Genomic DNA, 27,651 nt, shown 5'->3' with positions numbered 1-27,651 from the left:
TCAGACTGAGCCCAGTGGCCATTCGGCCCTCTTCTTTTAGCATGAGGAACCTGATCCGTGGGCCAGCCCAGAATTACGTATATCTCTTTTAATAAATGGAGGGATTTGATTCACACCCGGCAATGAGGGGCTACACCCAAGTAAGCAGTGCAGGGCTCTGTTGTCATTCCTTCGCACGAGGGCTTGGACTAACCTGGAAATCGATTCCTCTGTATCGACAATACCGTGACTTGGGGAACACGTAATCGAACACCGAACCAAAGAACTTACAAGCCAGCTACACGGTGACGTCCTTCAGACTAGGACACTGCGGACATGTCCGAGAGCCGTGCCAAATCTTAGCAGGGAAGCACTGATCCGTGCTGCCAAGCCGTACAGCTCCTGTGCCGGATTCGGTGAGTCTCGCATCAGCTTCCCTCGTACGGCCACACATTCCCTCAAAGGCTGTCATTTCTGTGGCTATGACGAGAGCAAACAAACCCCCGTACCAGAGAAAACTGCCCCTTGCCCAAGCAGGAGGGCATAAGTAGCACATGATAGAGACAAATGAGTAGATGAAGGAGGCAGAATAACAAATGATGGGGTGGGGGGTGGGAGGTAGGTGGGACCTGCTCTTCCATCCGCTCTCGTTCTGCCCGCTAAGCCCTGGCTATATCTGGTTTCTGTTTCCACAGCTGTTGTGGATGTTGTTTTTTTTGTCCTGCTCCCAGGCTGGAGCCACCAGGGACCTTATGCCCCCCCCCCACCCCCATCCTCTATCAGCCCTAACCATAGCCCCAACCCCAAGCTCTGTTGTGAATGCGCTCGTTACGGCAGTAATCCTAAGGTGCTCGGTGATGTTATCTGCTAAAGGCCCACCTTCCAGTCTTTGGGGGAGGAGGGGGCTTTCATAGTCAGGGGATGGGGGCAGACATGCCTCCCCACCAGTGGCTCCATGCAGCATGGATAATGTGCCAAACTTCATAGGGATTCCACAGGTTCTCAGCAACAGGGCTCAGGCCATGTTCAGCGCTAATGGCCAGGGTATGGGGTCCAGCGTGTGCAGAAATGGTGGGGGTGGCTGGAAGTGGTGGGCTGCAGTTTGGGCCGCAGTTAGGGCTGCAGTTAAGGATGCAATTCCACAGTTAGGGCCATAGTTAGGACTGCAGTTAAGGATGCAATTCCACAGTTAGGGCCGCAGTTAGGGCTGCATTTAAGGATGCAATTCCACAGTTAGGGCCACAGTTAGGGCTGCAGTTAGGGCCACAGTTAGGGCTGCAGTTAGGGCTGCAGTTAAGGATGCAGTTATCACTTAGAAAGGCAAAATTCATGACCTTTTCTTTTCAAGATTTCTACCTAATTATACATAAAGTTGATCAGATGGGTTATAGATCACCTTAAATGATAAAAATGAAAAAACCAAATGACTATAGCGGCTGATTTAATTATCAGAGCCTAGAATGAAGGCAGCAGATTCCTCACATACCTTGGATCTGCAAGTTGTCAGCCTACTTGAAGCTTTAGACCAGGGCTCTTCAATCTGGACCTCAATTCCAAATCCAGGCCTTGTTTTCATCTCTCCCAGGTAGTTAGTTTAATAATGACTGATTCTAATTGGTCAGAGGCTTCTCACCTGGCTTACAGGTAAAGGACGGCTGGAAAACCAGCAGTGCTCGGACCTCGAGGACTGTGATTGGAATAATAGGGCTTTAGACTATTATTTCCCAACCCGGTCCTTGGAGTCCCCCAGACAGTCCATGTTTTTGCTCCCACTCAACTCTCAGTAGAAGCAAAAACATGGACTGTCTGGGGGTCCCCAAGGACCGGGTTGGGAAACACTGCTTTAGAATTTTGAGGGTGAGAGGGTGATGTCCTAGTTACTTATCTGGGGACTCCATCTATCAGGGACAGGTCAACAGTTAGAAAACGTGCTTAAGCTTGCTGGACCAGGCCTGGGCTCCACAGTGAATTCAGGCTCCTGTTTCATAGGTTAGGCAAACTTTTTGTATGTGTGATGTTCAAATTGGGTGGCTTCAGTTGCGTGACCCAATTTTGACCACAACCTAATTCTGGAACATATGGGTAAAATTGCCGGCAGTGTTTCTTATTATTGATTATTGCAGACATCAACTTTGACTGTTGATTCTCACATCTTCTGGATATGGTCCTTGCAACCTCACTGATACTTATTTGGAAAGACAATAGGAAGTCATTATCATAACCTCATGCTGATTAGCAAAGGCTGGAGGTTTACTGCAAGGCTGGATAACTCCGCCCCCTGAGACACAGGAAAGCTTTTTTTTAGAAAATATTAAACAGTTTAGGCTTTGATTTTTTTTTCATGCTGCAAGCTGCGCATTAACTGCAGTCTAGTCACATGGGAATGTTTATTTATTAGGACTATCAAAATAAAAGTCTTTGTTTTAACTTGCAGCATCCCCCAAGTGTTTTAATTTTTTTATTGTTTCGTTGGAGAAACACTGGCTATCTCTTTGCTGTCTGAATTATTTCCCCTAAGACCAGAGGAAGTTCCAAGTTATTGGAAGGATAAACCGAAATTGCGACCCTGAAATGGGTAAGCGGCCATGGAAGATGGATGGATGGATGGATGGATCAACGGACGTTATGCGATCTGTGGCACCCAGGAGAAGAAGCAGCTGACGTTTTGAACTCCAGATGTTCATGCATGGTGTGTTGCTGGTGAAGTGTGTCAGTAGGGCTTACATCCCAAGCCTGATCTACCTCTGCCGTATGGAGTGGGTACGTCTTGCATGGGTTAGTTTGGGGGCGTCGGTGGGGAAGGTCAAACGCCATGTGGCGCCGTGGTTGACCAGCCTGAGCTTTAAATACAGCGGCTCGGCCCCGAGGCCATGGGCGAGGCTATACTTTGATGTGTAGAGCAGCCACACACAGAGGCTGGCAGATGCGGCATTTCCGTCACCAATTCTGTCTCTCTCTATCTTAAAAACCTCAAACAGTCACCCCACCCACCCTCTTCCCAAATACCGAGGATCCTTTCCCTCTTCCATCTTCAACAGGAGGCCTACTCCGCTCATAGCAGCCTGGGCCTCGCCTTAACTACAGACCCCAGGACAGACACTCCTAACTGCTGGATTGAGCCTGATTGTCTCCCCCACAAACCTCAGTGCGTAAAGGCCATTGTCTCCGGCCCGTTTATCCCGATAACCCCAGAATGGTCCAGCCTGAGAGTATTTTAAGAATCACATGAACATTGAGGATGGAGAGGAGACTGGGTTCTGTGTGAGGCCGGGGCATTTGTGAAAAACAGGAAGCATGCACAGCTGCCAAGGCGGGAACGCCGAGGCACTGAGTAATGTTCTATTAGTGCCGGAGTTAAACAAACGAGTTGTAACAGGTGGGGATCCTGCCCACCATCCTGGGCCTGTCGCCAGGTCGGTTTGACACAAATCACTCATTCTGACAGCTCCCTCCACTCTTGCCCCCCCTCCCCGTGCATCTTCATTGGTTGACATGAAGTGACTATTGGCGCTGCCATCGGTCCAAATGTTGCTGGCCAAACTGGGCTACGTCCATGCCACGACGCATCCCTTCTCCAACGCAAACCCGTTTAATCACGCCCCCTGCCCTGGCCTTGTGCCAGGTCACTCTGGATCACACGCTCGCTTTAAATATGTATCTCAAGGATGACCTTCTAAACGCGATACTAAGACCTTCTGAATGTGACACTACTTGCAGATTGAATAAGCAGGTGGCATCATCTTCAGCCGCTGCTGCCGTGTTTGCCAGCCATCCTGAGCGATGGAGTACGGTGAGCAGGGTTCGAATTCGGCCCAGCTGTGTACCTGAACCGGGTCTCAGAGGACTTCCTGGCCCTGCCCAAGTCTTTGGGCTTTTCTGTGGATGACCCAGCTCTGCCCTTTCTCTATACCATGGGTGACGTCAGGCCTGCACTGGCGGGGGGGGGGACTATTAGTCACAGATAGGAGAAGCAGAGCCTTGCTCGGTGAGCCCTGGGGCACCAGGGGGGGGTCATGGGTGAAAGAGAGCAGAGAAAAGGGCTGCCCCCCCCTCCTGATTTATGAGCTCAGGCCGCCATCGGATCTCCTTTTGCCCTGGCCAGGGTTTTGTTAGGGGGAGGGACACCAGGGCAGATGGGTCAGGTTTCCGGCTCCTGTTGGGACAGTGTCGGGGGCAGGGTGGGTTGTGAGGACAAATCTCAGTCATAGCCTTCCTGTCCCACTCGTATGAAAAACACAAAATGGACAGTCACATACCGGCCACATGCTCCACAGACAATGAGAAGCTGAAATTTTAGGTTTTGGAAATGGTGGATGGATTTGCATTTACCTTGGAATTATGCGATGACCTATGCGAATTCCTACCAGTACATTTTTTCGTATATTTCCTTCCTAGCATTAGCGTTCGTATCGTGTTCGGTTGGGCTCGCCTCCTTCTGTGTTAAATGCACGCTAGCAGTGCAATGTGCCGACGTGAGCGGTACGTCCCAAGCGTGTGCGGAAGTCGACAGGAAGCCGTAGGCTCCTCTGGCTTCCGGCCTCCGCTGCATCACGGACGGTTGCGAGTGCTGCACTGTCAGCGCTTTCACAGACATGCGGCAATCGCATTACACGTCGCATTGCAGGGGGTCATGTTCCCCGAATGACACCAGGTGTGTAAATGCCCCCCTCCCGGAAGCTGTGAGCCCGAGGTGTTCCACTGTGCGGATCTCGCTTCACTCTGCGCTGTCTCGCTCCCAACAACATGGCTGCTCCTTCGGCAAGATTGCCCCAGGGGCAATGTGAATGCGAGTGCTCAGAGAGCCGCCTCACATGCGACCCTCGATGACCCCCCACCCCTCTCACTGTGCTCCATCAAACTGCTGGACCAGAAGAACTAGGTCTGACCCGCCATGCCTCACATCCACAGCCATCGTGACTCTCATATCTTCTGGGGGACTTCTAAAAGCTTTTCTGCTAGAAGCTCTCTTGTCCTCTGGGCTCTTGAAAGGCCTGATGTTTCCACAGCCCGCGGATCAAGCCTTTGTGGACCTCTGGGCTCGTGTTGCCCTCTGGTAATCGGTCTAATATCCTGCGCCCAGGCTTACCTCACCAGGGGCACTTAGAGGCACGTGTTCTGAAGCTCAAAGGCCTCTGCTAAAAAGGGGCATCAAAAATGCCCCCCCCCCAATCAGCTACTTTCACTGTTGCCACCCCCTCACAAAAGCCAAGAAATACACCATGGTAGAAAATGATAGTGGGCCATCTGACAACCCAAATAGCCCCGGGCCTCGAACCATGTTAACACGCCTGTGTTTATGTACGCGTACACTCACTCACTGCACTCGCTCACTGCACTCTCAGGCGGTCTGATTAGGAATTCCTAATTGTAAGGGTTGGACACATACACACAATTATGTAACTGCCTTTGAAAACAATGAAGGCATTTTTTTGTGGTACTTTACCCTGCTTGCTGTGTTACCCATGCCAGGGACTGGAAGACAGCAGAAAGAGAGAATGGGCTGATATCTCAGGCTGTACGTGCAAGCGATTCATTTGACACCCGTTGCTAGGTAACCTAAGAATGTTGGTGGTGAGGCTTCCTGACTCCCTGAAGTTTAATATTTGGAAAAACAGTGGTCAGCGATAATCCCGCTCCGGCGGGGGGCGGGATCCGTGCCTTTGAATTCCTGCAAGCCCAGACCATTTAATGCGGCACCTACCAGCCATTCAAAGTTAGCAACCCCAATAAAGTGGGACTTTTAACTTCTGTTCTGCTCCACCACTGACCTCGTGACCGGCCCACCTCCCCACCCAGGAGACGTGGTGGTGCTTTAAAAGCCTCGAGCTGTCAGAAACACCACGTCCTGCTGGGTCCTGCTAGCGAGCAGAACTGCAACCGCAATCACACCTGGAGACCAGGGTGGCTGGGGCCGCTTACCCTGAGTTGAGGTTTTAAGCCTGGGGGGCTAGGACTAGACACCAGCTGTTTGTCTGCATGGGACCAACAAAGGTGGGAGGGGCACAGAGAGATGAGGGATCCAAATCCAAATGAGCATTAAAAAACCTTTTTCTACAAGCCTAAACAGAATGAGTCATGGGGCCCCACAGCGAGTGTGAGTGACAGGGGGCCCATTGTCCTCCTCGAGTGCGAGGGGGGGCCACAGCCCAGGGAGGGTTTGTCGTCAGGGGCTAGGTAACTTGATCACCGGGACCCAGAACCAGCTTCTGGTCTTTTGTTATGTGCAAACAGTTCTCACTGCCAATCAATTAAGCTCCACCCCCTGCCCCGCTCTCTCCCAAAGGAGAGCAGGGAAGAACAGAGCGATGCTGCTGGAGTTGTGAAAGGAGAGACGAGGAGGGTGGAGATGCTAGAGGGGAAAAAAAATTACAGTTACTTTTAATTAGCAGATTAGTCCCTTCAGCAATTGGGGGTAAAGGCCTTGCTCAGAGGCCCAATGGTGAAATTACTCAGCTGACCATGAGGCGTGAACCAGCAACCTTCCGATCACAGTGCCCTTGCCCACTGAGCCACACGCTGGTCCCCAGCCAGGCCCCATCTGAACTGTGAGTCATAGGCCGATTGTGTGGGACGCCCCACGTCTGAACCTGCAGCACCGGGCCCTTTTTGAGACTGAAATGTCAACAATTAAATACAGAGACTTTCGAATTAGAAATTCAGTATTTTAGTGCTACATAACCCGAGAACTCGTTTTTGGTCAATGTGCAACGTGGCTGTGTGGTGAGTAGATTACGAGGTCGGGTACTCAGACGAACGTGGACAAAAACAGAATCACAAATAGCCATTCACAGTCAGAAAAAAAACTGCTTTATTGTGATTTGGTTTCCTGTGAGAATAAAGCTCTCAGAAATAAACCAAATATATACAGACCCGTGGGTGTAAACATGCATAACAACATTTCTCAGAAATATCACTAAACACTTCTGGCTTGGTTTTCATGAAGCTGCAACATGCTGCAGAAGAAGTGATCCCTAAAAGCATGTCTGATGAAGGTCGTGAGCCTTCTCCGTGTCCCTGTGTACTACGTGCCTTCGGTCCCACCCAGAACGATGGCCAAAGGGGAAAGTCCTGAAGGGACCTTGAGGGAGTGACCTAACACAGCAGGCGAGAAGCTGGCAGCTGTACCCCATGACGGTAATAATGACACATTCCAGATGCTCATGTGATTCTGATTTCGGTACAATACTGCCAGTCACCTGTTAATGGATCTAAGGACTCGTGTGCTGTGTTTCATGACTGTATTTATAAGACAACCTTGCATTGCTCAGACTGACGAGAAATACATGAAGAATAGGACACAAACTCCGGACAAGGAGACCCAGCCTCCATCCACTTGTTCACGCTATCTCCATCCATCTTCCATAACAGCTTAACCAATGTAGGGCCTGAAGCTTATTCCAGGAAGCCCAGATTATGAGGCAGGGGGCATCTAGGCAGGATGGGGGTGCCAATGCATTTCAGACACACACACACACACTCACACACACACACACATTACCAGACTCATGAGAAATGCCAAAGAGGCAGTATGTTAAAATAACCCATGGGGTTTTCAACTCCCCTCGCACTCAGATGCCTCCCTGTCCCCTGTGAATGTTTACAGCGCAGAGATAAACCTGTTTTTCAATTCGCCAATCTTCCCCTCCCCCCTCTGCCCTCCTCTCCCCCCACCAAACAGCTCAGGACTCTAACTGGCCTGAAGGTAGTCTCTTGGCCACGTTACACAAGAAGAGAGAGATCCAGCACGGTGGAGGCCAGGGCCGATCTGTCTGCTGCTGAGGGATGCTTGCGTCACCCAAAACAGCAGAGCCACCAACTGGTAAATAACACAGTTGGCGTTATTGCGAGTTTCCCTTCTGGAATTTATGTGCCTTGTCGTTACTGGCCTCTGTCAAAAGATGAGGGAGGACACTGTCACCAGCCGGATGTTCTCGGACTGCCGAGATTCCTGATATCCCAAACCGGGGGCACACCCCAGAATTTACAGTACGCGATGCCAATCCGCAGAGGCATTTGGCTATACAGTGGACTCTTTGGGCCCCTGCTGGACAGCGTTCCTGCAACCGTAGAGCCACTTGATGACGCGGGCGTTCCTCTCGATGATGGACACGACCGACGGCAACTGCTCTGTCAGCTCCTCCTCGGCGAGCCCCTCCCCCGAGTGCCGGGAGAACTCGCTGGCCTCTGAGCCAGGTCCGCCACCGCCGCTGACGCTGCGCAGCACCAGGGACAGCGTGTCCACGGAGCTGCTGCCTGATGGGAAGTTTTCGGGGCCCAGCCTCTGCACCAGTTCCAAGTCCAGCCCACAGTAGTCAAAGAAGCGCTCCTTGTCAGACAGTGCCAGTGAACAGCGTAGGCGGAGGTCCGATTTGGTCCGCCGCAGCCCGACTGTCTCCTGAGGCACAGCCAGCCTCCAGGGGTCGCTGGGGTCCTGTGGCGCACTGTGCTGCATCCTCTCAGGTGAACGAGGGCTGTTGGGGGTCGACATAGAGCCATGGTCCATCTTGATCGAGTTCTTGGTCTCCTGTGACGCATCCCGTTGGTCTGTCCAGGACATGCGGGACTCTTCGTCCTGCGCCCTCTCCTCGCTGATGGTCATTTTCGGGGGCCTGCCCCGATCCCGCATGGACCCCTGAAAGAGCCGCCGCACGAAGCTATAGGTCTTAGCCTCGACTCTGCTGCCACTGCCACTGGTGTTTTTGCACTCCTTCTTCTGCCGATAGATGACGAGCGAGTCGGGCCGCAGCATACGCTTGCCGGTACTGCGCCGCAGCAGCGGGGCGCTGTGAGGGGCCACCAGAGGGGAGATGAGGACGATGGGCCCCGGGGATGCCCGCCCAGTGTTGCTCCAGTTTCGCTCCTCCACACCAGCATTGCGCCAGTTCTCCTTTTTGGCGTCCTCCTCGTCCTCATGTCGAATGACGAGGGAGCCCAGGACTAAATACGGAGAGTCTGGTGTACGGCGGGAGCTGGGGCGAGGTGTGGAGGCGCCAGACACAGCAAGGGGACGCCGAGGCACGGGGGGAGGGGTGGCACAGGGTGCCAGCACTGGCTCCTGCTTGGTGTTGATGACCTGCTGGCTCTTCACATATTTGGCCTTGTCAGCCTCCAGTCGCTCCACGGCACTGAGTGCAGGGCCCCTGCCCCCGCCATCCATCTGCCTACGCAGGTATTCGGGACCCTTGTTCAGGAGCCTCAGGGGGGACGGGGAGCCGATTGGCGTCAGAGGCTTCATGGTGCGCCGCCCTGCTGGTAAAGGACATCAAAGCAGCTGGGGCAGCAAACGGCTGCCTGGTGGCACTGAGGGCGTGACTCTGATGTGGGCCGGCACACCCTCACACACTTTGCCAGAGAGCAACAGGCTAACGATATGTGGCTCTGGAGATGGACATGAATTTTACTCCAAGAGCCCAGTTAGAGAAACAGAGCTACAAACAGAGGACCCCGTGGTGTCGGAAGTCGGTCCCGGAGAAGGGTACCAATTCCAGGAGCCGCAATAGCAGAGCTCACTCTCAGCTTCGCTAAAGTTAGCGTCCTTGTCGGTCAGATTGGGAGCCGTACAAATTGATATCTATATCCAGCACTTACACAGACCCGGGGATGAATGGGTAGGCAACTGGTAAATCCTTTTTCCAACATCCAAGTTTCCCTAAATGAGTAGCCAGTTTGCCCACGAAGCACCAGAAATAGCCTCCAGAGTTCACTGGGAAGGGGCCGCTATTTTTCCCTGGCCTTGTCCCTCTCCCTTCAAGAGCTCCACCTCCCCCTTGATCTTCCTTTTGTGATGGTGGCCCCGGAAAGGGAGGTGTAATTGACTCAAATATTTGCCCTTGTCGGCTGTCTCGGGACTGCCTGACGTCCTGACCGCCGCTGATGGGGTGACCCGTGTCAGATCTTTGTCTTATTCACGATGCTCCCTGTGAAGTCAGAAACTAGGTGGAAGGAAGGGTGAGAGACAGAGAGAGAAAGATAGAGAGAGAGAAAATGAATCACGTTAGTAGACAGAAGCTTCCGGTCTCCAGGATCATGGGGGGGGGGGTCACTCAGCCCCCCGCTATCCAGGGCAGCTCAGAACCCGGAAGTGGGCTCCTCCACCTCACCCCCATTTCCTGCTGTTCCTGACAAAACCTTTTCCTGCCTGAGAATCTGCATCATAATCCTCGACAACAGACCATAATGCCCCCCCCCCACAACATATTTTGTCCATTGCAGTCCGTTACTAAATTTTATCATCCGGCCAACAAAATTGATCAAGGCTGGACCCCCTTGCGGCTGCCATTTTTCATCACATCTAAAGGGGTTGCGAGACTTGACCTGTGTTTTTTGGGGCAGGTCTCTAGATAAAATGCTTGAGAACCATGAGCATGGGACAATAAATGAAGGAGGGGATTAAGCAGATCGGTTCTCCCCGGGTTGGCAGGCGCAGAGTCGGTCGGCACGTCATGCAGCCGCCCCAGAAGCTCCACGGCACTGGAATCGCAACTCAGTCCCAGGGAGCCCCGAGTCACAAGCTGGGACTAAATAATGCATCAGCCGGTGAATTCCTAACAAGCTACAAGAAAGAAAGGTCTACTAAAAGTGTGAAGAGGCAGCCTCCTTCCCAGAGAGTCGGTACGGCAACAGAACGGCCCACGCCGAGAGACCAGGGGGTGTTATTTTTAGGCCCTGGATGGGCTGAGGGGAATGGAGTGACGCGGCGTTTGCAGCGGGACGGGTCCGATCAGCGGCGACATCCCGGAATAGCCGCGGGATATTTTTAGTTGGGAAGACTCTCCCACCCGGTTATTGCGTATGTATCGATGCGTCAGTACTCCACAGCGAGTCTCGGAGGCGGAGACGACGGATTGTGACTGAAAGCGGGGGATCAGGGTCCACTGTGGGCAGGGCGGCGAGGCTGCGGTCCATCCTGCCAACCGAGCCTGGCGCCGCCCAGTCACTCCAGTCCTCACTCTCTTATTTTCCCTTTTCTCCAGATCTTCCTCCAAAAGATTTCGCATTGACGAAAGAAGCAGGCAGTTCACCAGCTAGAGCTCAGGTTCTTGAAAACTTACAGATTTTGCGTTCTCAAAAATATTTACTTTTATTTGGCACTTTTAGACAATACATGGAGTACTGAGCAAAAGTGTATATTTGCTCAGAAAAACATAGACCATGTGCAAATTAAAAGTAACAATAAAACTAAGAAGATTTTTTCCTGTTCTCCAAAAAGTCACTGATATCTTCTTGGACGGCTAGATGAACATCGCTTCGGTTCCCAAATCTCTCCCCAGGGGCACCCCAGCCATTCCATGGATTTGTTAAACCAGCTTAACCATTAACCTAACTTCTTAAAGAAAGTGACGATTTATTGATTAGCCAAATATATGCTAATAGCCCAGTCAGCAAAAAGATGGTTATGGAGTAACTCTGATAGACATAAGACTAGTTTTACCCCAAAATGAAGATTATTTTCGGCCAACATGAATATCATTTTCTTAATAGTAATGTATCCTATAGAAATCATTTGAAATGATCTTAATTATGCATACAATTGTAGGGCATAAAGGGTGTCTCTAAATAATAGAATGCTTTAGATTTCCTTAAATTATGTAAACTGTAAAAGCAGCAAACTATTTAGCAATGCCTGAGTTTCAGTATCTTGTTACATTATTGGGCAAGAGAGAAACAGGCAACTTCACACCAAAATGACAACATCTCTGATTGGCTTGCGCTTCTCACAGCCATGTTTATATGGTGGTAAGGGATAATAAGTACTCAACAGACGCTACGTCTGACTTGACCACAGTGTTAGACTCTGGCCTAAATGCAAATCACACATTTTGTCCTTGGTACAGAATGCTTCATTTTACCTCAGCCTGCTCTCATGGGGCCACCAAAACGATGCTTAAAACCAAAAGGAGTCATATGTAATGCAAGATGTCAGACAGAGCTATTTCAAGGCTTCCCGTCTCGATAACGAACAATAGTTCACCTCCTCTGCCGGGAAAGACGTCTTCACCTCAGGCAAACAGAACCAGGCGTTTGGAACCAGTGGAAGTTCTCAGTGACAATTACCCAAGCCGCTAAACAGCTGCAGGAGGTGATGTTCCCGGCCTTTTGGAGAAGGCGGGTCAGGATGTATGTTATGGGAAGGTCTGGTGGGAACGGCTGCCTTGTCTGGGGCACACCTAGTAACTGCATTCCCCCCCCCCCCAAAAGCTGGGTCACACACCTTTGAGAAAACAAATCACAACCACCCCACCCCCCTAGCCACTTGACAGGTTCGTACTTTTCTGCTTCTTCCATTTTTCCCTTCAAAGCTTCGGCCATAAATCCAGTATAAAAGGGTCTGCAATGTCCTCCAGATGTCCGTCAGCCTGAGAGAGCAGCCTGGGAAGGAACTGTCAACAGGTGCTGTGGGAAGGAGGGGAGGCATGCAGGGGAATGTGCTAATACTGATGGCGGGTGTTGGTGTAGGCTACCCCAGAGCCCCCCCCCCCCCCACCTCATTGCCCCCCCAACTGTACCTGGAGGCACCCGGGCATTAAATCACAAGGTGGGATTACTGTACAGCCCCAGTGCAGATCTCCACTTCCTTATTGAGCAGAGGACAGAAAATAAGCCACTGCAAGCCATATCAAACCGGAGCCCCATCCCCCACCCCAGCAGTGTAAGGAGAAGCCATGATTGGTTAAAAAAGAAAAAACAAACATTGCCTGACTACATACTGTTAGCTGAGTCACGGATAAACCGCTAATTATTCTTTAAATATTTATTTCTATAGTATCACAGTATTCTGTTTCATGTTGGGGGGGGGATATTTTACTTGTATGTGTATCGTGTACTCTTTAAATCTGTTTGCACTGCATTTACTTGGTGTGCTGTCTCTGGAACTTGCCTGATGACACTGCGTTCTCACTGCTGTATGGTCCAGAATTTCCCCTTGGGACCAATTAAGTGCATCTCAATCTTAACATCAAGCTGAAGGTAAAAGCACAAGCAGCCCACAGTTGCTGCGCCAATGTTCTGATGAAAGGTGCAGCCGCCTTTCCACAGGTCTGGCTTTGCAACCAGCCGCTGCTCCCGGTGTCTACAGAGCAACCAGTTGAGTGTCCACCACACTGGCCGTAGAACCAGAGAGCGCTGCTGAACCGTCTTGTGCTTTTTAAACTGCAATCACCCAGAATAGCACTGTTTGCATTGGGCAGACCGGACCGGAGGTAACCGAACTGTCCGACATGAGGAATGTAACTGGCGATGATATTTCACTGTATGTATAGGAGGCAGTGGCTGCTAGTCACCTATTCTGTTTTTTTATTGGCTGTTTCTTCAGGACCACCGGAAGCCCCCATCCCCATGTTGCACAGTCACATGTCCTGCATCAGTTCTGACAGGACAGACATGAGCACTGCACCTCGCCACTGACTTCCAAGGCCTCATTACCTTCTCAGCTCCGATCATGCCCCCCCAAAGCCTTTCATGCGACCCCCTGTGGCACTGTGGGGTGGGGGGGGGGGGGGCTGAGGCTCGGGCCGTGAAAGGAGAACCAGATGTTCTGTGTCCGGGGGTAGGATACTGGACAAACATCAGCAGCATGGAGGCCCCCAGTGGTCATTAGAGCACTGATACCCCCCCCCCCCCCTCCAAGAAAGAAAAGGCCCCTTAAATGCATTTTCTTACTCTGTTTGGACCTTAATTAACAGGATTGTCTGGATGGCAGCAAAATCATTCTTGTTTAAGACATGTGTGTGTCTGTGGGGGGGCGGGGGGGGGGGGGGGTCATGCCAAAGTTCACCACAGGATGCTTGAGTTGAATGAGGTAAACAAGAAGCCTCTTTGTACTGGTCTCTGTTAACCTTTTGTGTAGGTTTACTGGACCGTCCTTCCTGGGGAGTCCATCTACGGCCGAAGAAGATATCCGATGCGACCTCTATGGGGAATAAGCAAAGCGGAACACCGCCTCATTCATTCCTGCCGAAAGAGGGAGGATTTCTCTTTAAATGCTGGACAACTCTTCTTTTTTAGCCCGTCACATGACCCCAGTCACCCTCTACCCACCTCCGGCGGCTCCTGGACCAAAACAGGCTGACGGTACGTACTTGCCTTCCTTGGAAACATCTGCCGGTTTATGCTGCATGTTGTGGACACGGGACACGGAGCATGGACCCCCCCACCTTTCCGAGAAGGTGGTACAGCCCAGTTTACAAACGAGCGGCTCCTTTAAGTGGACGAAGGAGCACGGAGCCTCCATCACATCGGCCACTACCCAGCGAGAAGTGCCAGCTCCGAATCGCGTTCAGTCACTGCACAGCATCACAAAGGGGGCTAATTGTCCCAAGGATCTGCTGAGGGGGGGGGAGGGAAGCCTTTCTTCGACAGCATTATTGATGGGGCCAGACAACAAGCATGTCGGGCAGCAGAGATGGGCTGGGGGGGCTGAGCAGTTCTCTTTGACCAACCCCCGGAAAACAAAACAACCAAAAATGAGTCAAACACAGACACTGTCAGAGCCATTACTTGCCCTTTGCCCTGCCACGTGACACACTGACAGGTCACTGGGCAGCTCAGTGGGTCCCCAACACGAGCTGAGTACCCCAAATGCCCCTGCCCCTTTGTCTATCAGAACTAATGACTGTAAGGCAGGAGCTCGAACCCTGACACATCCCCCCCACAAAAATGGCCTTAGGTCACCATGAAGTATCGCATGGGACATATACTAGGGAGGGGGGCACAGGGCCCCAGTTAAAAGCTGATTGGTCCTTGAAATTCCCCCTCCCCTGTCATTCACCGATTCGAAACATAACCCTGGCTAATGATAAGGTCGGTTTCCCTGTATGAATAATGGCTCCTCTTATGAACCCCACCCTAAAAAAAATCTTAAAAATCACATTTGAGTATCACTACGTGGGAAATAGGGCGAGATGGTCCGGTTGGGCCCAGGAACCACTCTGAGAACCAGGGTGACTCCGAGCTCAAAGTCGGACCTGAGATCCAGCTGACGGTGGGCGTCCTTCTGACGCTCTGATCACTCTCGGAAAACCCATAGCGCCAAACAGGTCAGCTGCCCGCCCGTATCCAGAACCTTCCGTCGCTCGCTCAGTCCCTGTGGCTCAGCTGTCCCACCGACTCTTCCGGGACCCTCTCACTCCCTGGCTGGGAACCGGACTAATTACCACGCCTACGGGGACAGCGGGACGATCCCGACAGGGGCACCAACCTACAACCGCAAACCCCGTGTGACCTTTACACTGGATGAGGAGGGGGTTAGGGGGGGGTGTCACAGACACACGTACATTCCGCCCCTCCTCCCCTGCAGTCAGGAATGCACGCTGCCCCATATCGCTCTGGGATGATGGAGGGTGGGAGGCGGGGTTGTGCGGGTGAAAATGTACGCATGTCCCTGGCCGTGTACTTCAGGTACGTGCGCCATACTGGTGGCTGTGAAGAAAGGGATGCTGGGAGCGTATCAGACAGCTCACAAGCAGAGGGAAGGATGGTCGGCCGTGGGAGGGGGTGCTGTTTTACTGCACACCCCTGGGGCCCCCCACACATTCTGTCGTTTTGTCCCTCACATGCACAGCCCAGGTGTAGTGCAGCTGTGGTCCTGCAGCCTGTGCTGCTCCCATGTCCAGAACCAGAGATTGACAGTTCAGGTCCAGAAAGTAAAAAATCCAGACCAAGACTTTGTTTCAACCAGCCAGTTGAGTAATCTGCGATTGTAACTCTTTATTCTCACCTTGTCAGCTGAAACAAAATCTTGGACTGGATTTTTACTTTAAACCTCTGTATAAAACCCAGCAGGACCCCAGCGCTGGTATCATGGTGTCCTTAAATGGGCAATCATCTCAAGGGAAAGTGATCCGATTGGTGGCTTAGGGATTTGGATGCGAACATGCTCACAGTAGATGCACATGGCCCGGGACAGTCTGCCCTACCTGCTGTCTCGTTCTCCGAAATGTGAGAAGTTAGCATTCCAATGCATGCTGGTGCAAACTACTCAACCCATATCAGAAAAATACATTCTTCAAATAAGGAGCTTAGCGAACGTGAAGGCTGTGTTACATTATCACGTTTCAGGCTGGGGACCCAGAGCATGTGAACGAAGACGCGGGCTGGTGCAGATCCACCTTGTCCTTTCAGCAGATAACCCTAACCCTAACCCTAACCCTAACCCTAATCCTAACCCTGAGCCTGGGCGGGGGGGGGGGGGATCCTTGGAGATCCAGTTGGCTTTTGCTGGCCCAGAGGACACATGTTTGGGCTGTATGGATTAACCTCTCTCCCCCTCCCCCCATTCCTGAGAGGTGGGTGTGGCCTGGCTGTAGCATCCACGTGCTAATCACCGACTGGCAGGATGGAACGCTGACCATGGGCTCAAACAGCCATGCGACGTTTGCACTATGCAGTACCGCCCACATAGGTCCGGACATGCAGAAGACGGTGCTTCCAAAATGCCGCCATTTGCAGTAAGTTCCGGATAATGTTGTGACGACACTGTTTTCGACCTTCTGCCTACATGTTGCTGGGGATAGATCCTGCTGTTGCGTTCCTATTTCCAGACTGGGGGGGTTAATTTTTACACGCTCCAATAAAGAAACAGCAGCTGTAAGGATTAAAATGCCGGAGATCTCCCTGAAGCCGCCCTGCATCCCTACACTCGAGCTGACCACAGCGAAGCTGTCATCGGCTCAAACTCGTTAGCAAAAAATCTGCTCTACTCAAGCTCAGGCTCAACACCCCCCGATGTGGCCGCAAGGGGCCTGTTACTCATATTCCCCATAAACAGCGTCACTCTCCCTGGGATGCGTGTCGATGGGGACAGACAAGGAGAGAAGGAAGGACCAATCAGACAGGGCAGAACCACAAAAAAAAAAACAAGGGAAGAAATGGCTCTCTGGAGAATTAACCAATCAGAGATATTGATTTAAATATGAATAGATCACATGTACATAAGGAGTCACTTATGTGGATCAGGGAAGCAGACGTGAATCATAGATCTTAAGCATAGATATATAGCGTGTTAAAATCTCTAAGGCGGCATCAGGATTTCAGAACTTCCTAATACAATTAATTATGTTGACACTGCAGGTAAACTCTAGTTTCATCACATGCTTTTTCATGCTTTTTTCTGCCAAGTTGCCTGCAGGAAGGTTCCCATAGACGGTGAGACAGTGGGGCAGGCAGCCGCGGGAATAACGAAGGCAAATTAACAGCCGATTCTCGTTCGCGATCTGTGCGAAGATCCCGGTGTTTGAAGTGCCACAGACGAGGCTGTCAAACCAGCTGTCTCTCACACACGAAAGAACCTCAACCTTTCCCCAAAGTGCCGGGGGAGGGTGTGGGGGTGGGGGGGGGCAGGTGATGTCACTTAGGGGGACACTATCCCCTCTAATTAGGAAACTTGAGAGTGTCTCTGTAACTCAAAGCATTTACCCACCGACCTAGTCACGCCCCCCACTGCAGAAGGCAGGAATTATGAAAGCAAATGTTTCAATTTTTGGAAACAGCTATTTGCTAAAGGGGAAAATGCGAGCTGCTCACAGCAGCGAGGGCGGCAGGGACCGTAGGAACTTCACCCCGCGCAGACAGCGTTTTGTAAGCTAAAGCCATGGTGTGGCGGAGAAGAGCACAGCCAGCAGACATGCTAGATTTGCGAAAGCAGAACTGGACCTTAAGATTATACGTTTAAGGACGTTCCGAAAAAAGAAAGGAAGAAAAAACAAAGCAACAAACCAAGAATGGACATGTTTCAATTTACATGGTACTTATTCAATCGATGCTTTAATCCAAACTGAAAAACATTTTTGAGAAAGCTGGGTCACACAGCCCCTCAGGGGGGCTAAGGGCCTTGCTCAGGAACATTGAAATCACTCTTCTGACTCTGGGATTCGAACCAGCAACAATCTGCTCATAGGCATGGGTTTTAACACTGCCCTCCCGCCAGTGCATGAATCTTAACTTGGGACACCCTCTTACACATGTGCCACACTTTAGAGAAGTGTTACTGCAGACATCGACCGCAGCTATTTGGGGTCTGTGAAGATTTCTAACCCTGGCAGCCTGCACTGTGTGTCAGAAGCACGTGGCCCAGCACACACAGGGCCAAGAGGTCACTCTGAGATGCCCCCCCCCCCCCCCGTGGGCTCTGAAATCTGTCCGGAAACCCCTCACAAAATTTTAAGCCCTGCAGAAGTGCACAAATCTCTTTCCACCAGCTTAATAAGGCAACGACTACCCCATCACCCCCCCAGGACGGGATGACCGTGAGACTGGGGGGGGGGCTGGGAGGACCTGGCCGCTTGTGAGAGGAACAGTCTGATGTTCTCTGCAGCTTTCCTGAGTAACACCTGAACAAACTCACAAGTGTGGTGTGTGCCTTGTGCAGTATGTATTGGGGGGGGCTGGGGTTCACCCATGGATAGCGGAATGCATCTGAACAAAGGGAGTGGGGGCTTAAAGGGGGCATAAAGTCATTTTTACTTGTCAGTTTTATTTTGATAAACTTTTTTTTAAAAAAAAAAAAACAGTATAATTAAGGTTTTTAATTGATAAAGTTTCATTGGTTTGCATTAAGTTGTTTAATTCAAATAATTAAACTTTTTCATTATCCTTCATCACAGCATTATTTATGATGCTCCAAAAGTTACCTGGGTATGGGCTCACATGAGCCGCCCCCCCATGCCCAGTTTTGCAGTTCCTGTGCTCAAGTTAACAAGGGACACCCAGTATCTTCAGTGTCATGGGATGTCACCCCAGTGCCAGTCACAGACCCTGGTGCCCACATCATAACACTGATTCATAGCAGCACTGACTCCTGGTAGCAGAGACCCTTGATAGCGCTGACTCCTGGTAGCACAGACTCTTGATAGCACTGACTCCTGACGCATTGATATTTTGTGATGAGCCACTGGCTTCAAAGTCAGACACATCGCTGTGGAGATGTGGTTGAGTGAAAGTTCACTTGAGATTGGTCTAGGCCGTCGGTATAGTTTTGGCTGACCCTGAGAAGTTTAGTCTCTGCTCTGAGAAGTTTGTTTGGGCTTGTGGTCTGTTTGTCAGAGTCTGTCTGTGTGTACAGTGATCTCTAACACTACCCTTCCATCAAAATGTCCTCGTTAGCTCAGTTAACAACTTTTGTACCCTAGGAACATATCAAACAAGACCCTTCTTCCTGGTCGGTATGTGGGCCTCTCACCATGTATGTCAGTATTTGGAACTCACACTCTCCTCATTTATATGCCCAAAAATTCTTATAAATCCTATTCACGCTTCCTCAGTGCTTGCTAGAGGTGTTCAGTTGCAACTGGTGGCCCCTGTGAACTCAGGAGTCTTGAGGTGTAGATGTATAATGTCACAAGACTGCAGCTGAACCTGATGTCTAATTACAGGGAAAAGTAGTGCATGTTAGCGGTGCTTAGACTGACCGTTTTGCTATCGCCCTCTTTAATCTTCAAGATGTGCAGCATCCTAAGACATTTCTCATGTCTAGACTGATTTCATTCACTCAGACTTAAAGGTCTGCCACGCCTCTGTATAATTATGCCGCGACCTTGTATCGCAAATCGGCAGGCAGCGAAGTGAAGGACAACGGCATCAGCTCACTGTCTCTGTATCGCCTGTCCCAGAGACATAAAAATCGGGAGAAGGAAAATGTGCGCGGCGAATTGGCCGCATATTGAATTTACTCCGCCAAAAATTATTTATGGCATAAGACTGAGTTACAGAGTCATTTTAGCTGACAGAAAGCTCGCGACATTAACAGACTGCACATATAAGTTTTAAGTGGCCAAACAAATAAGGATATGTGTTTAGATCCATCAAGCGACCCCCCCACAAAAAAAATAAAAATACGCACAAAATTAATTACTGGCAAGACAGCGACGGAAAAAAACCAGGTCCACTTAACAAAAATTAAATTACCGGTATTTTACAACCAACGGGTCCATCGGAATCATCACGCAGAGAGTTCCCATAGATCAACAACCTATAGTATTTATTATCTTAACCACGTTCAATTTAACGCTTGGATTGCATTAATTTTGTACTTTTTCACTCTAGTCCCAAATTAACTCAGTGTTCACGTTAATGAAGTTAAACTTACCAGCAAGTTTGAAATCAAACTTAATATAGGTGTCAATGTAAGCATATGAAACGCAATACGTGGTACCATGCATGGGCACTCAGGACTCAGTTTCGATATATTTGCTTTAAATGTTTCCGTCCGTTTGTATCAACATGTCAGAATAACGAATTCGGACGCGTCCGCACTGGATCACCGCTTTAAAGTACTTTACCACTCCATACCCTAGAGACACCCGATCTCCAAAAAAACAGTTAACTTCATCCGCTTTTATATGCTGTGTCACAGGTAGTCTGCACCCAGGTTGGAATTAAACTAATGAAGTTTCTTTCCAGTCAAACTGCAAGCGGTACCGCTAGAGTCCAATGGTCAGTTTAGTGACAGGTTCTAATTCCATGCACTCTTCTGTATGGACATCCGGCATCCCTGAGCCAGACGGGATGAAACATGTAAAGCATGTTTAACCACAACAAGCAAACATGAAGTTATTTACTCACGTCTTACGGTACAGCCCCCGTACTCCGTCCGGGATCTTATCCGAGCTCCGCTATTCTGATCAGTCAGCCCCGGAGCTGGCGCGTCCGCTGCGAAGTGGCGAGTGAGGATCGCCCTGTAAAGCGGCGTGTGTGTATGGGGGGGGGAGGGCAGGTGTGGCCGCCTGCCACCTTTTAGCATGGGGGTGGGTTGGGATAGACTTTGGGCAGGGGGAAGGGGGCTTTCCGTACCCTGCGCTCCGGGCGCGTTACCGCATACCCTGCTGCAGTGCCGCCTATACCTCATTCCCGTCACGTACTTTGGTTGATTTTGTTTAATACGAAGGGAACCCCACTATGGGCATTTATCATCCCTGTCACATTTTCCCTTTTATCTCTAATTATTGAAAACATAAAAGGACCCCGATTTGAACGCAAAACCCTTTCAGGAATTTAACAGGACGTAATCTGAAATGTTGTGTTTGAGCAGCTTATGTGTCAGGGAGCCCACGCATCTTATTAATGACGCTAATTTGGATTATTATAATGCAGTTTTAATTACACTTCACAGCAGAAATACCAGCACAATTAATCACGCTTGTCATATCCCCTCTGTTTTCTATTAAAGCGGTCCTATTTGTAAAATACCCAGTGTAAAAATATACTGTATTTTTAACATTTTAGCAATCGCGTAGCAAATGATTTCCACTCTCTTGAAATATATTAAGCAACACATGTGTCAATATTTCACGTTAATACGGACTTGATTAAAATGGCTAAAAAGAGAAAAGCTAATTCAGAAAAAAAACAGGCAATTAAGTAACACGGAAAGTGGAACGCATCGGGTCCGGAGTAATTTATGGCTTGAAATGTGTTTCCACAAAAACCATTAAGTCGTATTAGATGCATAAAACCTTGAAATGGCCCGATATGCCTTGCAGCATCAGGTTGCTAAGAGGCCTTTCCCTCCTCGTTTATTTAATTGGACCATCGGTCTGGGGAGCAGAGCTGTCAGTACATCTAATCGTCCGCCGTCCGCTTACTACCACCCATCAGTTCCTTTGAGCGCATATCGGGTGAGTTTGCTTTGGGCCACAAATCCACAGCGTTCACGCCGGACAAGCCCGCTTAATGGCCAAGAGAGAAAGGTTTCTCGGTTTTTACGGAGAAGATTTAAAGAGGTAGACATATTGCTACCTATGGAGTTTTTTTTTTGTGCAGAAAGAGGTTGTGTTGTTCATTTGTTTCAGACTCACACAGGGAGGGGTCTTCCTGGGGGGATATCCTGTCAAATTCAGGGGACCCAGCACTTGACAGGGGTCCTCTAATGCCTGAAATCATACTTAAAACTGGGTGGGGGGTTATTATGTCAGGGGTCCAGAATTTCTCTGTATGCTGTTGCACATAGGCTACAGAAATAGGCAAAGGGGTGTCACTCGATTGGCTGTCATCCTTAGGGGTCACTTGTGTGATGTCACCCCCTCCCAAATCTGAGCAGTCCCTGTCTAGGTGTTTTATCTGGTTTTTACTTCTCCGTCTGTCTTGGTCGTTCTAATGTAGAACCGCCCCCCTTGTAGAGGCTGAACAGAAATCTTTCTTCATACCACAGATCATTTGGAAGCAATCAGGGCATTTTCCCAGCAGGTCAGCCAAACAAACTAACCCTCCCAGTCAGTAAAATGCATTATGGTGGTATGCATTAGAAAATTACTAAAATGTATTTTTGGGGAATCCCCCCCCCCAGTTGGCAGAATTTACCATAGGGGATCCCAAAGTCCAGGGGTGTGATTCCTCTTGGACCATCCACTCAAAATCTTTCAAGGAGGTGGGAGGTTCTCAGGCACCGAGATACCTGACCCTGCTTTATCAAAACTGCATGCCACTTTAGACAAAATGATCTGCATTGGTAAGTGGTGGGCATGTTCCACATCAGCCAAGCTGTCTGCTGCATGTCTGGACCTGCAATAAAAGCAGAACCAATCCACATCCCAAAGTCACCAACAGATCCTGTTTTTTGTCCTCCTGAGACTATGCCGCTTCTCGGAACCAGCCCGGAATCATCCGGAAAGACTGCCTGGTGGGTGCTCTAGGTGCGTGATTGTATGGGGGGTGCTGTGGGAGATGCCGTGGTCATGGCCAGTGATCATACAAACATCGACAAACTAGGAGTGGTCCTCCATCTGCACACAGAAAAGTCATGTGCCAAGACCAGCCAATCAATGGGCTTTTCCCAGCCCCCCATGCAGCGCAACAGTGTCATGGTTTTCTTCCCAGAATCCTTTGCATCCCACTTTGCTTGCTGCAAAAGGCTGACGACGGGGGAATCTGCAGACTGCACACCTGTCCCTTATCACCACCTCATCACTCAGGCCGAGATGACAGGCATCGCAGCAGGCTACAGAATTCTCCCTGGGAGTCAGGCAGAATCAGCACACAGACAGACTGGCAGATAGAGTGACAGGCAGACACGCACACACACACACACGCACACACACACACACACACACTTAAGTGACAGTCCCCTTCCCAACACACCATACACACACTACCTACAAACACATATGGACGCTGAGGTCACAAACATAGAACTTCTTCTTTACAAGTGTAGTCAAACTCAGACATTTGATCCGATTTAAGAAATGAGGTCAAAAGAGCGGAGATGTTAGTTTGCCTTCTTCCGTATGGATGACCTTTGAGATGTGAGTCTTTCATCCACCGTCTGGCTGAGAGAGCAGCTACTGGGGGGGGGGGGGGGGGGGGGGGGGCTTTTCCACTGCACCAGGTACCGTACTTTGTGTGGTGGAAAAGCTTCCTGCATTATCACCTTGGGGTGCAGGGAGGTGGTGGCTCCCGTCTTCATGATCGTAAGCTTCTCGCTCTCATGTGGGCTGACATTCAAAGCTTTGGCTGCTTGTTTGTCCGGCGCTGGTCTTATATTACAACCCACAATCCTGCGAGTTTCTGTCAATCGCCGGCATGTCGCACGAAGGTTTGGCAAGGAGTCCCGATCAGTGTGTTTATGTCGCGTCTGGGAACGTGACAGTACACGTCACCCACTTTTAGAACTCTCTGGGAATTCTGGAGAACTCTGGTCCTGACATAGTGAGAGCTGCTGATGTGTGACTCATGGAATTGCTGAGCTATATTGGCTACAAAACAGAATTACACCAGTAGGCTATAGATTCACATCCCGCCGGAGGCATCAACCAGGTACATATACAGTAGAAGGAATGAGACTTAGCATCAGATTACCTGATGCTTCTACCTTGTGGTTTAGTGCCCATGTCAGGTGGGCCGTGTCCCCAGCTTGCCCACCGCGCTGCCTCAGCCCTTCGCCCACATTCCTGAAATGTGGGGGGTTGGGGGGGGGACGAGAGCACAGCTTTAACGGGAGCTAATGTTAGCCTGACATGCACCACCCCGCCTCTGCATCTTCCTGGGGGTCCCTCAGAGCCCCCTGCTGGAGGATCAGGATCAGCGCAGCTCGCAGAGAGCCACCTTTGGGCAGCCTACCCAGAATCCTGTCTTGTGGCTATGGGCACATCGCTGTGCTATCAAGACCGGCAAGGTCGTGTTACTGCTGCTTCCGGAAGCCTCCGCTGGCAGCACTGCGTGTTTAGCAACACTGAATCATCCGGCTGTTTGCCTGTCAGATGCCAGCACACGCTGGCTGAGAAACAGGTCTCGACCGAGCAAAACTACTCAATGACAGTCAAAAGTGCTTTTTCCCGCACCCAACGTCGGTTTTCTCAGCCGAATTACACAGGGCGTCATACTTCTGTCGTATTGCACAGCTTGTGAGCTACGGATATCTAAAGCTATGTAGTGGTTTATGTTGGCAGCTTTTTTCATGCTTTCCGAATTGTCGCTGTCAGGTCTTGTCTTTTCCTGCATTCTCTAAATAAAAGGTTTTCAGCCGCCTCAGCCAAACCTAACCCAGAGTGATTCACACAGGCTACACATGTAGGCAAAGGGACCTCGATTGTTGACTGTCGTCCTTAGGGGTCACCTGTGTGATTAATAACCCCTACAAGGGTGGGAGTGTGCTTCCTGCCCCCCCCCCCCCACCCACCACATTTCCACTGCCTGTTTATGTCTTTTTCCTTGGTGGCTGACTTCTAGACCCTGTTCGACAGTAAAAAAGAGGCAGGCTTGGGTGCCTTTCCACAACTCAGGGATGTGTATAAACCTGTGACGTATCTATTTACTCCAGTCTGGAAGATTCAGCACTGAGGCCTTGAAATGCCTTTTGAAGCATAGATCAAGCCGGCGCTCCCCTTTCCAGACTGAACTACACCTCGATTGGTTGTTTGTGACCCCCTGCAGGGAATTACTTATTTAAAATCCTGACCCTGTCATGCCCTGCTCGTCCGATCCTCCTGTGCACCACGCCCCCCTCGCTACCTCGTGTGCAATCCCAATGTCACCAGCTGTTTCTCGTTTGTTTCCCCAGTCGTTGTGTGTTTCTCTCTGTGCGATCCTGAGTAAACCCCGTGTTCCTCGACTTCCTGTCACGCTCCGTTCTCGGACCGTACGTGACAGACCTTCTCATCCTAGTCATACACACGGAGCATCTCTTACAAAACACAGAATTGAGGAACAAATGATCTGGTCCCGTATTCTATTTTTATGAGTGGTTTTGGTTTCTTAACAAAGATGACGTAAAAGTGCTGCCTTAGTTGTTGACTCCAGAGTATGTGGCTATGGTGAAACAGCAATTGAACCCCTGCTGTTCCCTCTACAGTCCGTCCTAGCATGTGGTTTACGCTTCCAGAACAGGGCAGCTGTTGACCCACAGGTTCTCTGCACTCTGTGACATGCCCAGCTTGCTCACAGCCTCGGACGTCTGTGTCACTGATGGGAGACGGATGGGTGATCGGAACCATGGGGAGGGCCGATCGGCAGAGGACACTGTTTCGGCTATCCAGACGCACGGCTTCCTGGCGGATGGCGCGTCCTGATGGATGGCAGATGTGCAAGGATGTGGGGTGTGTTTACACGTGGAATCCTCTGCCTTTTGTCCACAGGAGTCCTTCTTGATCAGAGGAAGTCAGGGGCCGGTCTTTTACGAACAAGGAATGCAGAGCAGTCATCTTTTTGTTACTAAAAGACAATAGTTTTCCTGAGCATGCGGGAGGAACAACATGGCAGGTAGGGGTTTCTTCCCAGGGAACCTCAGGTGAGGATTCATGCATCGATGAAAGAATTAAAGGGGCAGGGAGGGAACAGAGGACTCAATGGGATGTCGGCAGTCACATTGTCCCACGCTTGAAAGCAATTTGCATTAACGCCACAAGGGTAAGATATCGGACTCTGAAGATTCCCCTTTGTTCAGCCATGTGAAGGTCTCCAATACTGACAAGCGGTTAGAAACTTGTCAGGAGATAGGGCTTGTGTTTGGTGGCCATATTGCAGGAGACACCATCACTGTGAGAGTGTAAAAAACGCATTTATCCAGTCACACCCAGAAGAAATTCCGAGGTCAGTGTCAAAGCCTAGTGCTGTTTGAGTCACAGTCTTCACCAAATGGACTCTCAAACTCACGGCTCCTGCTTCCAGGAAGCTGAGAATACTGAAGCACTTTAATCTGACAGATGCAAGCGCTGAGGATGTCGTGCATTTTCTCCAGTGTCGTTACCTCAGCCGGCACCGGCTCTGAGTTTGTGAGGCTTTATGGGGAGAGACGGACTCGGGAAGGATGCAGGCAGAGGGGGAAGAGAAGCAGACTTCAAAGATGGATTAAAAAAATAAAACCCTGGGACGGCAGAAGGCATCTATCAGATATTTAGGCCCAGTCGGCTTTGCAGATGGGTCTTGGGGGAAAAAAGAACAATCTGGAAACAGCACATCTTTGTGCAGAAGGTAGGAATGGCACTGAACCAAACAGGTCTTCACCATATCAGACCCTGGAGAGCCATGGTTATGCTCGATCCTTGGCAGTAGACCTCCTCTGCTGCTTAGTGGGGGGTGCACACAGGTGGGATCCATTTAGACACGTCCCTCCACCTGTTCCCCAGTGTCGATGTTGCAGAACATAACACTAAACAGTTACCTGAGAGGGCCAATTCCCCCCCCCCCAAGAATGTGAGCTGGACACCTGCTCTTGTGGGGTCCTACCTGCATGGGCATGCCCTCCTTCTGTTCTGGGAACAGTGACACCAGCGGATGTGTCCTGTCAGCACACACCTTGTCTCCAAACAGAAGCTACTAAGTGGAGATGGGACTGGACTCTCCCTTTCTCGCTTCTCTTGTCTTGGAGGGCGGGATCAGGATGCCATCATGGTTGTTCACCACGGGTCCGGGCCCCCTCCTTTAGATGGGGGCTGAGGATTGGAGCCAGGAAATTCCATAGGACCAAGGGGGCCGTGGATGTAAACAGCCGTATCCAGACTGTGGGTCGTTTCGGCGGTGAGAGATGCATGCTGCATTGGACACCTGCAGCTATCTGCCAAACATCCCGAGCAAGCTAAATGCCGTCAGGCTTGGGGCCGCCCTGAGGTAGACCTCCCTCGTCAAGACATCTGGGAAACACGTGTCAGACTAAAGCAGCTCCTGTTAGCTTTGAGAGCGGCCGGACCTAAGGTGACTCAGGCCAGATGGCGAACAAGCTCGAATTTTTAAACAGAACGGGAGGACGAGAGGGTGAAAGAGTTCCCAAAGCGTATTCTCTACAGCCATCCTCTCATCATCAGACAGCTTTCATAACACAGCTACATCTCAAAAACGGAGATGAACAACATTCATTACTTCCCGGATTCTGCTCACTGTTTACCAGACGCCTTTTCAAGTGGTCCTTCCTCCGCGTTTATAAGGAGCAACAAAAAATGCCAACGTGTCACTGATGGGTTTTGTTAACGCACCAGAGCTCGTCTGGAGCGCTGTATGCTTGTGAGATGCCTGTAACATTAATTCCAACTCCCGGATCCCGGATCCTTCCTGTGTGAATACGTCCCGCATTGTGCTGTGTTTATCTCCCGCACTACAGGACTCCAGCGATACCAGGAGTGCCCACCACATGAGCTGGTAACCTTTTGTGTTTCTGCCGCTGTCTTCCACCAAATGGTGCAGTGGAGTGTGACGGGGGGGGCAAACACCCCCCTTCCTGATCCATCAATCAGTTTTAGGGGCCGTTCCAGCTTC

General features: G+C 50.5%; 1 protein-coding gene and 1 long non-coding RNA gene across 2 annotated transcripts; one reads left to right on the top strand and one right to left on the bottom strand.

Annotated features, from left to right (window-relative positions):
* The first annotated feature begins 70 nt into the window (after positions 1 to 70).
* LOC125749441 (uncharacterized) lies at positions 71 to 14,043 on the top strand. The gene is made up of 3 exons (XR_007399921.1): positions 71 to 395; positions 2,498 to 2,739; positions 13,826 to 14,043. It is a non-coding gene; the product is annotated as an uncharacterized LOC125749441 (long non-coding RNA).
* Positions 6,764 to 20,669, bottom strand: fam110d (family with sequence similarity 110 member D). Its single transcript, XM_049026706.1, has 2 exons — positions 20,536 to 20,669; positions 6,764 to 9,911 (listed from the first exon to the last, which is right to left on the bottom strand). The coding sequence occupies exon 2, from the start codon at positions 9,212 to 9,214 to the stop codon at positions 7,997 to 7,999; it is 1,218 nt and encodes a 405-aa protein (XP_048882663.1). The 5' UTR covers positions 9,215 to 9,911; positions 20,536 to 20,669; the 3' UTR covers positions 6,764 to 7,996.
* Between the last annotated feature and the right edge of the window lie 6,982 nt (positions 20,670 to 27,651).

Source organism: Brienomyrus brachyistius, chromosome 9, assembly GCF_023856365.1.
Source record: "Brienomyrus brachyistius isolate T26 chromosome 9, BBRACH_0.4, whole genome shotgun sequence".
Taxonomy (NCBI): domain Eukaryota; kingdom Metazoa; phylum Chordata; class Actinopteri; order Osteoglossiformes; family Mormyridae; genus Brienomyrus; species Brienomyrus brachyistius.
The sequence above is the reverse complement of the archived record's forward strand: the minus strand, read 5'-3'. Positions and strand labels throughout refer to the sequence as shown.